Source organism: Grampus griseus (genome assembly GCF_964374135.1).
Source record: "Grampus griseus genome assembly, chromosome: 11".
Taxonomy (NCBI): Eukaryota; Metazoa; Chordata; class Mammalia; order Artiodactyla; family Delphinidae; genus Grampus; species Grampus griseus.
The window spans coordinates 95,057,443-95,072,380 of record NC_139005.1 but is presented as its reverse complement, the minus strand read 5'-3'; the positions used below and the strand labels follow the sequence as shown (position 1 = coordinate 95,072,380).

The 14,938-nt window shown below is 43.7% G+C and overlaps 1 protein-coding gene across 2 annotated transcripts; it reads right to left on the bottom strand.

The window, feature by feature from the left end:
* Positions 1–255: 255 nt before the first annotated feature.
* On the bottom strand, positions 256–14,399 carry RBX1 (ring-box 1; the record flags this gene model as incomplete). 2 transcript variants are annotated; one of them, XM_082666965.1, is made up of 5 exons in its annotated part: positions 14,299–14,399; positions 12,305–12,383; positions 7,345–7,415; positions 4,091–4,176; positions 256–1,308 (listed from the first exon to the last, which is right to left on the bottom strand). In XM_082666965.1, exons 1-5 carry the CDS (start codon positions 14,374–14,376, stop codon positions 1,296–1,298), a joined length of 327 nt encoding a protein of 108 aa, XP_082523091.1. In that variant the 5' UTR covers positions 14,377–14,399. The 2 variants fall into 2 exon arrangements, with proteins under 2 accessions (XP_082523091.1, XP_082523092.1); XM_082666966.1 differs by lacking the exon at positions 256–1,308 and having other exon boundaries at positions 4,087–4,176.
* Between the last annotated feature and the right edge of the window lie 539 nt (positions 14,400–14,938).

Genomic DNA, 14,938 nt, shown 5'->3' with positions numbered 1-14,938 from the left:
ACAGCGATGGCAGCAGCCACCTCTCCGTGAGCACTTGCTCTGTGTGGTGGCAAAGTGGGGAAGCTGGGCTCAATCCAGGTTTGAATTCGAAGTTCTTAATTACTAAGCTAGAGGTTCTCAAACTTTTTAGTCTCAGGGTCCCTTTATGATCTTAAAAGTTGAAGACCCCAAAGAGATTTGGTGTGGGTTATATCTATTTACTACAATGGAAATCAGACCGAGAAATTGAAAAGATTTTAAAAGAACAAAAACCCGTCACATGTTAACATAAAAATCTTTATTAAAAGTAACTATTTTTCAAAACAAAAAATTAGAAGAGTGGCATTGTTTTACATTTTTGCAAATCTCTTTTATATCCGACTTAGTAGAAGACAGCTGGATTCTCACCTCTGCTTCTTCATTCAATATGTTGCTTTGGTTGGAGGATATAAAGAAAAGCTGGCCTCGTACAGTCATGCAGTCGGAAAAGGAACTTTGTGAACCTGCTGAAAGGGTTTCTGGAACCCTCGGAAGTCCTCAGCCTATACTTTGAGAACCACTGCAGTAAACTAACCTGCCTCTCAGTTAAAGACTATATAGCCATTGAATTAGTATTAGACCTGGCAGTTCTTTCCATGGCCAAGGCATTTTAAACAAATTGCAAAGGGTGGTGGTGGGGAAGGAAACTTGAATTCTCCTGTTAACTCAATTTTAAATGACATTGATTTCCAACTTGAGTTCATAGATTACTCCTTTGGCAGCCAAGATTACCTATTAGATTTCTCCAAGTTTACTTTTCTAAACTAAGAAGAGAAAGCAACATGTCATACACAAAGTTAACATTTGTATAGTGTTCTTAACAGCTCACAAAGCCTCTTTCTGTGCCCACATGACGCCATTTAGTCCTCGGCAGCCACTTTACAGAAGAAGAGCTCGGAGCAGAGAGGCGACCTACCCAACACTGCCATCAGTAGCCGGGCTGTGGACCAGGCTTCCTCATGACCAAGAGACATGCTCGCAGGACGACTCTGCTCTGGCTCTAACGAACAAACACCTCACTTTCAAAAGCTGGCTTTCCAACCTAGAAAGAGGGGTCCTTTTATGTTCACTTTTTTCACGTACACAAGAGGCGGCATCTGTTCTAGAATCCAACTGGATTTTATTTGACACAGAATACAATATGGGTGCAGGAATAGCAAACTGAAAAGACAAAGCAGAAAGAACACAGTTCTACCTAATTTATAATTAAGTAACAGGAGGGCAAGTCATTAAGTGGCTAATGATACAGTCGAGCTTGACGGAACAATTCTCTTTTTCTAGTGCCCATACCTGAAAGACAAGGTAAATTATTTAATTAATTCCTTAGTAATTTCCTGTTTGAGACTATAAAACCTGCTTAAATATATCCGCAAACCTGGTTAAAACTTTGAAAAGAAGTAAGTGACCACAAGTGTGTGCCAAGACCGGGTTACGACCCTGGTCTCTGCCCCTTTCATCTTACTGGCCCCTAGAACATCTTACTTATCACCCCCTTCTTATGACGGTCCCGCCTCACCACGGACTCAGCTGCACCCACCTGACTCCTTCCAGCTACCAGGCAGACACCAGGCAGTAACAGGGAGGTGAGAGGGAGAAGTCAGAGCCGTGCTTGTGAAAGGGAGCTCCACCTGTTTGCCCCAGGCAGTAGCTCAGACAGCCTGAACTCTTGGCCTCCCCTACCTGTGGTGGCCTCTTCACCTCAACTCCAGTCCTCAGGCAAGTTTAGGGTAAGGCAAATACAGAAACCAGTGACTGAACAGCCTTCAATTTCAAAATCTATCACCAGTTCCAATTATAGCCCTGAGTCCACTCAGCACTGCAGAAAGAGAACTGTGGAGAGAAACTAGGTATGGATCTCAGGTCCTTTCTGATTTCCCCAGAAGCCAAAAGTTGGCTCTAGCAAGATTACAAACAAGGGCAGGAAATTTCTTCCACATATAAATGGATTTCTTTTCTCCTTTTTTAAAAAAGTATTTACTTATTTATTTATTCACTCGTCTGCAGCAGGTCTTAGTTGCGGCACACAGGGTCTTCATTGCCGCGTGTGGAATCTTTACCTGTGGCACGCAAACTCTTAGTTGCGGCATGTGGGATCTAGTTCCCTGACCAGGGATCAAACCCAGGCCCCCTGCATTGGGAGCATGGAGTCTTAGCCACTGGACCGCCAGGCAAGTCCCTAAATGGATTTTGTGAACACAAAATCCTTCATTATTATCTTACTTAATAATCTTTTGTCGTGGTTCTTTGTGGGCAGTTCACCTCTGATTAAAATACTTTGTTATATGGATGGAAACCAGGGCACTAGAACTCTGCATCACTGCTTCCATCATCCTGAAGGCGTACTAGATTCTTTAAGCACTTCACGTAAGAAATTCACTTAAATATTGTCTAAAAAAGTCCTCATAGGGTAGAGCTCCAGTGTGTGTTAGAGGGCTGGAGAATAACCCGGAAGTTGTCCATCAGATTTAAGCATGCTGCAATTTGCTTCTAATGAATTTGTTTTCCCAGTGCACTGACAACCATGGCCAGGCAAAGTCACCAGCTGGATACAGTGACAGTGTCAAAGCCCAACAGGAGGGTTCTTTACACCCCCCACTTCTTAGGCTCAGCCCCAGGCACATGTAATGGGCTACATGAGACAGTTTTGGTCCAAGACGGAACCTGGAGCCTGCTCCAGGGCAGAGCCAATTACAAAGGCCTCTTGAGAACTTAGAACAGTGCTTCTGCCTTGACATGTATTACTTGTCATGTCATGGCTCCACTCAGAATGCAAGCTCCCCAAGGACAGGGAAGGACTGTCTCACACATTTTTATATCTTACACATTACTTAGCATATACTTTGCTGAAAGGAATGTGATGGTATGAAGATATTGAGTTATTTGGCAGGTTTCTTAAAAAATGAACGTGCATTTCACAAGACTTTCAAAATTCTTTACCAAAATAAATAATCAAGTCTAAAAACAAAATAACTGTACCAATAAGTGATTTGTAAACATTTCACAAACTAAAGAACCCTATTTATTGGTTTTTAAACATAAGAATATTCTGCTAGTCAAAACTCATATTTAAGTAAAAATCTCCCTTTTCATTAAAAATTTGATCAAGAAAATGACTGAAAATTCAACAGATAAAAGAGCGTTTCGCACAAAAATATAATAGGCATAAAAATATATAAAAAGTAGCCCAATTTCACTGAAAATTTTTAAAAATGCAATTGAATACTAATTTCCACCTGTCAGTAGCTAAGATGGAAAAGTGTGATAACAGAACATTGGCAAGAAATGGAGAATGGAGCCTCCTGCTTCACTGTTTGTAGGGACTGTGAATTAGCACATATTCTTGGGAAAGGAAAATCTGACACTATCAAAAATAAAAACATACATACTCTTTAATCAGAAATTCCTCTTTTAGGAATTACTACTACGGATATAAAAAATTCTACATGTATATCCAAATACATTCAAGTACATATACGGGGACACTCGGGAAAGCCACTAAGAAGCTGTTGCTGACGGCCACCTCCAGGAAAGAGATGAGAACAAGGTGAGACTCATCTTTTGTGGTAAACCCTTTGACCACTTGAATTTCTGAAAATTTACATGTCATGTTTTATTTACGTACTACTAACAGCCACAACAATAATGATTTAGTTGAGATAGCCATAAACGCTGTATCAGAATTAATCAGCATGAGATAAAACCAATGAAACATGATAGGTGGATATAATTCTAGCCCAAAGCAAAGACACCTGACATTAGTTAGCCTCTGGAGCCTTATTACTGATGCGATTTTGGAAATATTTAATAGTTTGCAAATTCTTATATTTTCTACTTTCATAGAACCTGGATAGTTGGGAAACTCTAGGCTGCAAGCTTCTAATGTGGATTCACCTATGCATTTTCCACATAGATGAGTCCTTGTCTAACTAACCAAAAGCTAGTTTATGAAAACAAGGCATGTTCCATGTCTCCATTTTCTAAGACTGTGCACCCTCCAGCTTGACGTGAGTCCAAGAATGATACTGACCACAAAGCCCAACCTTAAAACGTCAAAACATCCAGAGACACCTACTTTTGGAACTCCCACTCTCTGTTGTCCAACGGACACACCTGCCGTGTTTTGAGCCAGCGGGAGATGCAGTGGAAGTGAAAAGCATGCTGGAAGAAAAGATACATTTTATTAAAAATAATCCTGTGAAGGCTCAGCTCTCTGATGACAATACATCTCAAGGGCAGTGGGGTAGTTACACACAGGGGCTGGAGAAGAGTGATGGAAGGCAACACACAACGGGAGACAAAAGGTCAACAACGGGTTACACCTTGGTTAGGTACGAGGCTAAGTCCAGTGAAACATGTCAGAAACGTCATTCCTCCAAAGGGAAGAGTGCATTTAGGAAGCATAGCAGCGTTCTAGCAGTGAGCTCTCTTTCCCTAAGGGAAGATGGAGTGGGGCTTCCTGGTCCTATGCGGCCTGTAGCGGGGGCTTACTCTACTGGGGCTCACGCAGGGAGGCCCTTGATCACACGTGGATTTCAAACATTCCCCCTTCTTGGGACCCAGCTGCCCTCCCCACCTTGGAGAAGGGAACCCCAGGAGCAGAGGCATCTACTCAGTGTGGGTACTGCGCCATCCCTGACATCACCCAGAGCTGAGAGGGGCACTTCCCCGATCTTCCACACGCAGCTCAACTCTTTCCAAAGGACTTTATTTCCCCATTTGTTTATAGGTGTATTGATATGACAACAGCCTGGTACTCGGTGAGCCTTTAGTGGGTGAGAGACTGTGTCTTAAAAAGGAATGAGATAAAAACTTAGGGTAAAAGGAAGTATTACGATGGGCACACTGCACGCAAACAGCTGAAAGAGCGTCGAAGGGCTTATTCCATGATCAAGACAGGAAGTAAAAGGGCAAAAGTACCAAGACTACTGGTACAGGGAGCGAGGAGTTGGCCTTCAGATATGGGGAGAAGGAAAGTCCGTGTGCAGCTTTTTGGTACGTGTTAATGACGTGCAGACGCTAACCACAGCACCTCTGCAATGGATGTTTATCCTCTGCCCCTGCTCGTGTGAGCAGCGAACTCGGACGGAACAACAAGAGTCTCCTCACCTGAGCCATGACGGGTCGGCTGAGTGGGGACAGGGGAGAAGTGCTGACACCCCAACACACCATGAAAGCCTTGGCAGGCTTGGCTTAATAACAGCCCTGAACTCTGGTCAGCGTGTCCCCCCAAACATACATGGAACTTAAGAATCACAATGTGGATTATCATTTGTGAACTGTCTTTGCACAAAGACAGAAAGAGAATTCCGTGACAAACACTAGAGTCCACGGCTGGTGCACTGGGGCTACTCAACAGGACAAACACTCTCCCAGAGCAGTGGCCCTTTGCAAGATCCCTTTCCTCCTGACGCTCACACAACTCATCATTTCTGAAAAAGAGAAAAAACAAAATTTCCAAAAGGCAGCAAGCGGAGGCATTTTTCTCAATCCCCAGGCAGTGGGGACAGGCTCACCTAAGGGCGTTCAGGACACCCTTCTCCACCTCCCAGCTGCCCCGTTAGGCACCTTGCAGCAGTACAGGGTCCTGTACTCCCCAGCCACCTCCGAAGACAGAGGGAAAGACGGGCTGCAAATGAGGCTGCAGGGCTGGTGACAGCATCCCTGAATGCCCCTGTTCCCAGCTTTCTTCCTGTTAACCATCTAAGACATATTGATGAGTACACTGAGCAGTCTCAAAATACACTGCCTGGTGCTTCACACTTTGCAGGCAGTCTGTAAACATCTATTACCTCACTGGAGCCTCCAGCAACCCAGGCAAGCAAGCATGACGGCTATTACTATCTTCATTTTACAGACAGGAAACTGTCTGTATAACCAGAAGAGTTAAGTGACTTGCCTAATTCATAGAGCAGGTTAGTAGAAGACCCAGCACTAGAACCTGGGACTAGTCCAAAGGTTTCAGGCACACCTGCTGGCTCTTCTTGGTGGCAGGCTCTCTGAGCTTGACTCTCCTGAGCTGAATTTAAGGAGAAGCTCACTCCTTTTCCTTCCACCACAAAGTGACAAGGTTCTTAGTATACGCCTGGATGCCAGGGAGAGCAAAGAGCCCGATGAGCTTTATTCTTTATCCCCATAAATGATAAACACTGTCCCTTGGCCAGAGGCTACTGTGAAACTGTCGAAGGGCCCCAACAGCATGGAGAAGGTGCCCCACAAGGTGTGGGCTGGGAGGAGAGCCTCAACCCGAGGGAGAAAAGTACTGATAGCTCTCTCTTCAGGAACTACAGCCACCCCAAATTTTATTTATTTATATCTATTAACAAAGACGCTTACTGCATGCAGGAGGTGTTCTAAGCAGTTTTTTTTTTTTTGAGCAGAGAAAGGTTTACTGCAGGGGCATGCAAGGAGATGGGTGGCTCATGTCCCAAAAAACCCCCAACTCCTCTAAGCACTTTTTAACATAAAATCACTTCATCGTGACTGTGACATTATGCAATCTACTATCACCTCCATTTCATACGAGGCTTAGAGAGGCCAATACTTTGCCCAAAGTCACCTAGCAAGTCCCAGAGACAGGGAATGATGGTCTGACTCCAGAGTCTGACTTCTTAGGCCTGTGTCATGCTGGGAGCCCTCTGTTTCCTGGGCACAGGACGCCCGGACAGGACAATTTTAGCTCCTATGACGGGGACTACATGTCTATAAGGATGAATTTTTAACACGTGCTGGAAATAACATATTTGATGTCTATTATCCTTCACAGCTGTCACTCCCTGGAAGGCCGTACATTCAGTCCAGAGATGCTGTACAAAACATTTCTGGCATGAGCCACATTAAAAAAAAAACCCAAATCCTAACTTAGTACATCTGCCACACCTAAAACACACACACACAAACACACACACACACACACACACACACACACACACGGACACTCAATTTATTCACCTTAGTTGCACAAGACACCTAGCCTTTTAAAAATGTGTTACGAAAGTAAAGATTTCCACTAACAGAATATTCCAAAGACTGTACCATAGGCTTTGAAGGCAATTCCCAAAGATGAATCCCCAAAATGTTGCTGACAAAAGTTGGTACACTTTATAATTAAGACAAACTACTGTCTCTGCAATAACTAATAATTTTAACCCTATAACAGGTGAACAGTACAATGCTTTTAAATCTTTTTTTTTTTTTTTTAATATTTGTGTACCTTTTGGGAGAAAAGTGGGCTAGTCATTTTTTTCCTAGTTAGTTTCAAGACCGGCAAAGCAGGAAAAGTGGTACTATGTTTACAAGCCATGCTGATAGGGAAAGATGTTTCCTTACGTTACAGACTCCCCACGCAACGGTGCACTCTTCAGAGGTAGCAGACGCCTGGTTGGCTTGACACTCTATGCCTGTGGGAACAAGAGCAGACAGCACTGGACCCTGGCAACAACCTTTTCACCTACAGCTGCCCTACCTGCACGATTACACGATGACACGACTGGGGGTGGGGGGGGTTGGTGGTGATGGCATAAACATGAACAAAATCTCAAGTGGTTAATTAGTCATAATTGTTTTTTAATGAATGTGGAAAGGGGTGAAGAATAGAGAAGGCAGAGATATGACTTAACAGCATGCTTTGCAATGAATCCCTCCCCTTGTTCAAAAACAGAGTAACGAAGGAAAGAGTACTTTTAAACTCTAAACATAACCTGACTGGTCCAAATGACAGTGATTCCTCCTAATCTGGTAAATTTAGTAAATTCTTAAAGCCACCTCACTCTTACTGTTCTGAGAACTGGCATCTCTATTCTTGGTGAATGCTTCCTCTCAGGCCCTTACAACACCCAGGTTTGCCACATGAAAGCCTAGCTGGGGGACAAGCTCTAGTCCCTAAAGGAGTCAGGCAGACATATGGAGCTGGGAGAGGGCAAGTAAAAGGGGGTGAAGAGGCCTGTGGCGAAGAGCAGTGTACGCTCTGCATGAGGACGTCAAAACTCAAGTCCTTAAAACACCGTCAACACAGCAGATCTGTGAGGCCAACGGGTTAGAGGAGACTCAGGGTTACCACTTAAGTGACACTTATTGCCCCTGAGGTGATCCTCACCGGTGAATGGAGCAAATTGCTGCAAATGTATCCAAGTATCAGTTTCATAGAGGGGGAAGGGAGGGAACTTAAATAGAATAAAAAATCTGACTGAGATCCAGAAAGGATGAGTAAAGCTCTATTGGGGATAAATATTCAACGAACAAGAATTACTAATGTGTAATTTGCTTTCTCTGAAGGTGGTAACTAAATGGAGTCTCCCTTCTGAAGAACAAAAAGCTTCAGGAAAGACTATTTAATGAGACAATTACTTCAAACTTCCATAGGCGGAAAATACTAACATTGTATGAAAGTAATGCTGAGATGTTAATGCATACATTTGGTCTTAGGGGAAGAGATATACCATAATGTTCTTTCCCCCACCCTTCAAAAATATGAAAGGCAAAGGATCTGAAATCACAGAAGTTGCTTATGCTACCCAGATTCACACTACAAAGAGAATAACTGGTTTTCCTTCTGATAAAAGTGGAGAATCTAGGGCCTATGCCATATATTCAAGAATGTATGGGGGCTGTGAATGCACCCTATTCAAAGAGATGGCAGAGAAGATAAAATCTGATGTCCTTCAAGTTGGATCATCTCACCTAGATGAGGACTATGTATTAAGAAATTAGCTAAGCAAGAGGCACCATTATTATTTAAGTAAATAATGAAACTGTTTCAAGGTACATTATCATGTTTAAATTTTTCTAGGTCTACGTATTTTTAAGGGGCTGTCGTTCTATGCCTAGTGCAAACTAGGCTTTCAGTATCTGAATAAGCAAACAAAAAATACTTCTATAAATAGAGAGAATAGGGGCCAAATATACATTTATTCTTATCAGAAAACTCCTAACAAAGAACAAAAATATATTGTACAGCACAGGGAATATAGGAAATATTTTATAACAACTTTAAAGGGAGTATAATCTATAAAAGCATTCAATCACTATGTTGCACACCTGAAATTAATATAATATTGTAAATCAACTATACTTTAATAATAATAAAAAAAGATCAGAAATAGGATTGCAATACAGAATGTCAGATAAAAGGGGATAAGGCATGAAAAATTACTAAATACAAGTGTAAAATGTCCTCAAAGATAAAATGTTTTCAAGCTTTTGGTCCAGAGGCTGAGCATTGGGGTTTTAGTCATTTGTTTAAACAGGGGAAGGAATTGTTCTCTGTCAGCCTAGAACAGACAGAAAGGCAGCACACAACAGGTGTGCAAAGGCAGAAGTTGATTTCATGTGACTTATAAAGCTTGAGGACTTTTATACTTCAATACAAGAGCATTACAACCAGAGGACTGCTAAGGAAGCAATGGCTTCTTCTTGGAAGTGAAGAGATTTCACACTTTGAAAATATTGATGGACCTGTGGTTTTAGGAAAAGACTAACTTAGGGGCAGACGCTGGGTCTAAGCACTTCTGGATGCCCCCTTCATCTGGAACAAGATTACCTGAGGCAATGGAGAAAATTACACCTAGCAGATGGTGTTCTCTAAAAGAACCAAGAAATAGGGCAATGCAAAATAAGTATGAAGCTATAGTAGGACAGGTAGTAACAATTTGGATTCCAAAGAGGAAGTCTTCAGACCAAGAATGCTTTGTAGGTGAGTTCAACTGGAGCACAGCCATAATCACTCGTTTATTTACGGCTCTGTATACAATTATTCATTTAATGCCAGACCAGAATTTATTAGAAAATGGCCATTGCTAGATCAAGATTCTTATTTTCATCTTTAACAAAAGTGTCTTTTTTTTTTTTTTTGTGGTTCGCGGGCCTCTCACTGTTGTGGCCTCTCCCGTTGCGGAGCACAGGCTCCGGACGCGCAGGCCCAGCGGCCATGGCTCACGGGCCCAGCCGCTCCGCGGCATGTGGGATCTTCCCGGACCGGAGCACGAACCCGTGTCCCCTGCATCGGCAGGCGGACTCTCAACCACTGCATCACTAGGGAAGCCCCAAAAGTGTCTTTTTACAAGCATCATAATTCATCTATTTTTGAAAGGAAGACAAGCCCAGTTGCAGCAACCAGATTTCTCTTTAGTGTCTGTAATAAACAGAAGGGTATGTTCCATAAGGGTAAAGACCTGATCTCAGGTCTTCTATCCTAGACCTTGCAAAATGCCCAGGATATAAATATTCATCAAATGAACATAAGACATGATTTGAAAATACTTTGTTTGTTATAGGAATTCAACGTCCTACTTCTGCATCTGACATTTAAAATATATGATAAAGCAGGTGTCTAACTAAAAGCCCACATTGACCCCTCAAGTGTTCAACACTAAGAGAAGACAGAATATCAGTGGCCTTTGTCTGTCACCATCTTCCCAAGAAGTGCATTCTCTTGCATCCAGAGAGACACACAATGACTTAAATACAGAGGTTAAAAACAAGTCAGGATTACAGAAAAGAGCCCCAAGAAAGTAAAATTTTCTCTGGGCACAACTCCTTGTGAAAATGCACAGCAAGGAATTGGCAAGCACGTAATCAAAAACCCCACCCTAGCACATTTAACACTGTGCATGTGTATTTCTGTGATGGGTTCCTTCTCTCTACATTAAACATCATGGTAGCTGCTGATCTGCTTTGACTGTTGTGTGAAAAGGTAAACAGGGTCAAAACTCAAAGAAACCAAGGGCAGTAAACTACCAACACATGCCATGATTGTTTTCCCGCACAAAATATTTGATTTGTGCTTTCCAAGTTGCAATGACCACAGACTAGTCTCCTATTTTGTGTTTTTATTATTCACTGAGCAAATATCTAGTGAGAACCTATTATAGTTTATCACTAGATATAGTAGTATTATAGTACGAAACACTATGCTAGATGCTAGGAACACATCAGTAAATAACATGGAATTATAAAGAACCAACTAAATTAAATGACTGCTACAAAGAAAACTATAGGATGTCTTGGAAATATTTAACAGAACTGGCATAGCTTGTGTTTGTGTGTATGTAAGTATGGTCAGGGAAAACATCTTTGAGCAAGTTCAAGGTGAGATCTGAAGACCAACTATGGGTTAGTTCTACATTGCCCAATAAAGTAGCCACTGGGCACGTGTGAGAATTGAGCACTTGAAATGTGGCTAGTCTGAAATGAGATGCTCTGGAAGTGTGAAATACACTTTGAAGACTTAGTACAAAAAAAAAAAAAAGTAAAATATTTCACTTTAAAATGTTGATTACATGTTGAAATAAAAATATTTTGGATATAGTAGGATAAATAAAATACAAATCATCTGTTTCTTTTAACTTTGTTAATATGAGTACTAGAAAACTTTAAATTACGTATGTGCTCACAATTGAGGCTTACATTTAGATTAGACAGTGCTGCATTAGACAAAGATAGGGGGAGAAGAGGTGAAGAACATTTCAGCAGAAGGAACAGGATATGTAAGGGCTCTAAACAAGAGCATGGACACTTGAAGAATGGAAAGAAAGTCAGAGGAACCACCAGAGTATGCAGGAGAGTGGCTCAAGATAAAGTTGAGGAGGCAGGTAAGTCATTTAAGAAATAAGTTATAATTTCAATTCGAGAAAGTTGCAATTTCTTTGCCCTATTCCTGATCTCAATAACAAACCATTTTAGTACCTGGATGAATAGTGACTGTCCCTGGTGTGATCAACATTCTTGCCCCTATTACTACAAGGATACTAAGTCCACTATGTGTTGACCACTATGTGTAACGAAATATGTGGAAATTTAAATTAAATTTCTTTAGAGCAATTAACTGCCTATTTAGATGTCGGCAGTGATGTCCCCTTAACTACACTTGGGCTAACACTGAAAATCCATACTCAGGTTTCTTTTCTTCATAAATCCCCAGCAAAAACTAGCTCTAACAGAACATTTTAGCTCAAAGTTATTTTTCTTTCTTTCACTATTTTTGCCTTTGAGTCTGGTTACAAGATGGGAAACAGAGAGGATATAATCAATAGTACCTCTGTGTCCACAATTCATTCTAAATGTGGCCTTGCCATCTTTAGATTGAGTAGATTTATTCTGAGAGAGGGGTACGCCTGCAGGACATCATAAAAAACTACTTTATTTCAAACATACCAATGGCCTAGATGGACAAGACCCCAAGTGCTCTGATTGTACTTTAAATTTCCTTGGGAAGAAGAAAACTGGTCACATCAGGATGGCCGCAATCTCTGTAACCTTCTCAACTTCCTCCCATCCTCCTCCAATTACTTACAAAGATCCATAATGTGGTTCCGGCAGATGGCACAGTTATCAACCACAATATCCCAGGCCCAGAGGGCTACCGCATTCCACTGCAAAGAGAAAAAGGGGGAACAATGCACTCTACTCTCCTTGTAACACAAGCATAGACACACACAGAACACACACACGACACTCTAGGATTTCATGCTCCAGTTATCAACTTTTTGGCCACAAGGACCACTAAACAAAAGAGCTTCTAGAGGTTACATTACTCTTATTTATTATATCAGACAGCAAGAGTAGGTTACACGTACGCTCACCCATTCTCCAAACAGTTGAGTATATAAACACAGAAATGAATGTCATCTTTTAATTTTATTTTTTCCTACAGTTTAGTCAGCCATATCAACGCAAACAAATCAGGAATAATTTATAAGTGCCTGTTTTAGGTCTAATAATCACAAACTTGAATTACTGTGCAGGTTCTCCTGGCAGTTGCAGAAGAGCTCAATTTCTGCATAAACAAATATCTGCTCTTCAAGGAGACTTTGGAAGCAGGAATGGGGAGGTCGAAAACAAGGAACACAATGAACTAAGATGATGACTGGATCATAAAACGGGTAATCGTGGGATAAGCTGGATAACTACGCAGTGTCAATACTCAGAACAAGGTCATCACTTAAATCTTACAAGATAACTGCACAACAAACTCCAAAGTTCACCAGAATTTTGTTTAGTTCCTATCATCAAATAAACTGTTTTCAACTTTTACATGCTCAAACTGTTATATTCAGTTAAGATAATTTCCATAAGAATTTATCTAAAAGTAGTATTTAAGTAACTCAACCCTCTGGCTTCTGCAATTATAAATATTCCCAAACTCCCTTTCATCCACGAATTTGGTGCTACTTCTCAAACCTTCATCTCTTTCAAGCCTAATTCTCAGTGTCTAGTAACTTCTTCAGCACTTTTCACCCTACAGCTTCAACTTGGAGGAAAAAAATCCCACTTCTATTCTTCAACATGGCTGCTGGCTGTAACTGAGCATGCAGGGCCCACAGTGAAACGCCAAAAAGCACTAGGAGGGGGAATATTGTCAGGGTTTAGCCAGATGTTCCAGGAATAACATCTTCCCTATTTCAGGTCTTCATTTTGTACAGATCTGTTTTATCTTGGGTGGGAATCGGCACTTTTCTCCCCAACTGCTGGCAAACAACTATAAGGCATTTCATGCAAAAAGACACGTCCCACATTTCTGCTTTCCCACTTTTACCAGGTCCTTCGCAACTAGTACTCAGCCCTGCCTAAATGACACAAGATTTGGGCTCGCATTTTCTTTTTAACAAATTCCACCATGTTTCTTTTTTTTTTTGGACAGCGGGATTCTGAATATGACCACAGGACTGGGGCAGCTGTGTGACAAACCAACAGACCTCTCAGAAGAGCCAAGAGTTACACTCGAGACACTTTAACTCGGCAGGGTCGAGGACCAGAGAGGGCTAATGGAGGCCTCGATTAGGCGAGGACCGGGTCGGGGTCCCTCAGAGGGACCCCAAGCTTCGGACAGGGGCGGGGCACGGAGATCGCCAGCCCGGGTCCTCAGAGGCCTCCAAAGCGGTAGGACCTCAGGTTCCCGGCTTTCGCCACACCGCCCCATCCTCCATCCACCGCAGCACTCCGACTCCCCCTTCCTCCCACCCCACCCTCTCCTTCCCCACCCCTCCACCACTCCAGTGACAGCTCAGGCGCTTGGCTCCTGCAGCCAAGTCGCAATCCCGCGTATCTCAATAAGCACCTCCGTGATTGGCCCCTCAGCTTCCTAACGAAACCAATACTGCCACTGACAGTGGGCGGCAGTCACGCCGATCAACCCTAAAACCCGCCCACCGGCTTCCTTTCGTGGTACCCTGTCCCAGGAACGCCCTGAAATGAAGCCCTTTCCTCCGCGCCTTGGCCATCCTCGGGCCTGCCAGCCAGATCCACGCCTCTCTAGCTTCCCTGAGGAAGGCGCTGGCGAGACCCAACCTTTTTCACTTCAAAGCGCTTCTTGCCCGCGCCGCTGTTCGTGCCGCTCGGGGTATCCACATCCATCGCTGCCGCCATTTTGGAAACACACGCTCCGTCGCCCGGCTACTGCGCCTGCGCGTCAGCGCAAGCCTCGCTCCCCCTCCCTCCCCGGCACCTCCTCCCGCGCCCCACCCCTCACTGGCGCGCGAGGGGCAGGTGGGGGCGGAGCATGTGGCCACGCCTCTTAAAGGCGCTGGCGCTGTCCTCCCCCACCCCCCACCTACCCAGCGTTGGCGGAGAGGAGGCGGTGGCCCGAGCGTCTGGGGCGGGGCCGGGCGGGGCTGGGCCGAAGTGAGCGAGCCGGGTGGAAACGTTCGAAAGGGCTCGTTCTCGTCGCCCTCCCCCGGGAAGCCCACGGCCACACTCCCTCAGCTGGGGCGGCGGCTGCTTCCTCCGCTTGGGCCGCGACCTGCAGCACCGGCCCCGCCTCGCCTTCCCCGGCGCCGCGGAGCTCCCCGGCTCGCTGGTCCTCGTCGCGTTCTTTTGGGGAAGGGGCGAGGGTGGGCGTCCCGCCTCCCGCTGCCGAAACCCGAAACCTCACACTGGTCTTTCCAGATCCTGACCCGCTTACGAGCCCGGCCTGAGTTGCTACCCTCCC